General features: G+C 48.2%; 1 protein-coding gene across 3 annotated transcripts; it reads right to left on the bottom strand.

The window, feature by feature from the left end:
* On the bottom strand, nucleotides 1-809 carry LOC106536490 (transmembrane emp24 domain-containing protein 9). Of its 3 annotated transcripts, none has more exons than XM_014033783.1 (3): nucleotides 375-809; nucleotides 145-301; nucleotides 1-31 (listed from the first exon to the last, which is right to left on the bottom strand). In XM_014033783.1, the coding sequence occupies exons 1-2, from the start codon at nucleotides 510-512 to the stop codon at nucleotides 182-184; spliced, it is 258 nt and encodes an 85-aa protein (XP_013889237.1). In that variant the 5' UTR covers nucleotides 513-809; the 3' UTR covers nucleotides 1-31; nucleotides 145-181. The 3 variants fall into 3 exon arrangements, 2 of the variants coding, with proteins under 2 accessions (XP_013889237.1, XP_013889238.1); XM_014033784.1 differs by having other exon boundaries at nucleotides 186-301; XR_001312551.1 differs by lacking the exon at nucleotides 1-31 and having other exon boundaries at nucleotides 212-298.
* Between the last annotated feature and the right edge of the window lie 6 nt (nucleotides 810-815).

Here is an 815-nt window from a genome sequence, read left to right as displayed (position 1 = left end):
CTCCTCTGCAGGTCTCGGGTTTACTGATCACCTGAAACACATCAGCAGATTAAGGAAACTAAATCACTGTATTTTTATAAAGGAACACAAGTTTTATAGTTTTGTTTTTTTGTAAATAAAACTGAAAGTGACATCATCAGTCACCCTGTCATCTGTAGAGGAGATCAGTTGGTGCTGGGTGTTACCAGGCGCTGGTGAAGCTGACCACATAAACCACCACGTAGAGCGAGCGCAGGACGGGCCACAGGAAGATCCACAGGTTGGTGCTGTGGTTGATTCTGTGGAAGTCGTCCTCCAGCTGCTGTGAACACATGAAGGAGGGCTTTAGAACCACAGGTGAAGCTGCGTTCAGGTGAGCTCCCACCTCCACTGACCCTCAGGTAGTCCTGCTCCTTCTGGATCTGTTGGACCTGGTCGCTCAGCTGTCTGACTCTGAGCTGCAGCTTCATCAGGCCCTTCAGAGTCTGGACCTGCGTGTCAGCATGGCTTTGATTGGCTGATCTGATGGTCATATGGATCGCCTGAAACACAACAACACAACATCAGAGTCACTTCCTGTTCCTGAGGAGTAAACACTGGACCAATCAGAGTCACTTCCTGTTCCTGAGGAGTAAACACTGGACCAATCAGAGTCACTTCCTGTTCCTGAGGAGTAAACACTGGACCAATCAGATTCACTTCCTGTTCCTGAGGAGTAAACACTGGACCAATCAGATTCACTTCCTGTTCCTGAGGAGTAAACACTGGACCAATCAGATTCACTTCCTGTTCCTGAGGAGGCAGTAAGATCAATGGAAACTTTGGACCAATCAGAG

The sequence above is a fragment of the Austrofundulus limnaeus genome, unplaced genomic scaffold (assembly GCF_001266775.1).
Source record: "Austrofundulus limnaeus strain Quisiro unplaced genomic scaffold, Austrofundulus_limnaeus-1.0 Scaffold1841, whole genome shotgun sequence".
Lineage (NCBI taxonomy): Eukaryota > Metazoa > Chordata > Actinopteri > Cyprinodontiformes > Rivulidae > Austrofundulus > Austrofundulus limnaeus.
Note: the sequence above shows the minus strand (reverse complement) of the source record. Positions and strands in the feature narration are given on the sequence as shown.

What these genes read in the sequence shown, in the direction of transcription:
- LOC106536490 (XM_014033783.1), bottom strand. Translation starts at nt 512, where the DNA reads ATGACCATCAGATCAGCCAATCAAAGCCATGCTGACACGCAGGTCCAG. An exon ending in AGGAGCAGGACTACCTGAGG is followed by an intron (nt 302 to 374) that starts GTCAGTGGAGGT and finishes ATGTGTTCACAG; the next exon opens with CAGCTGGAGGACGACTTCCA.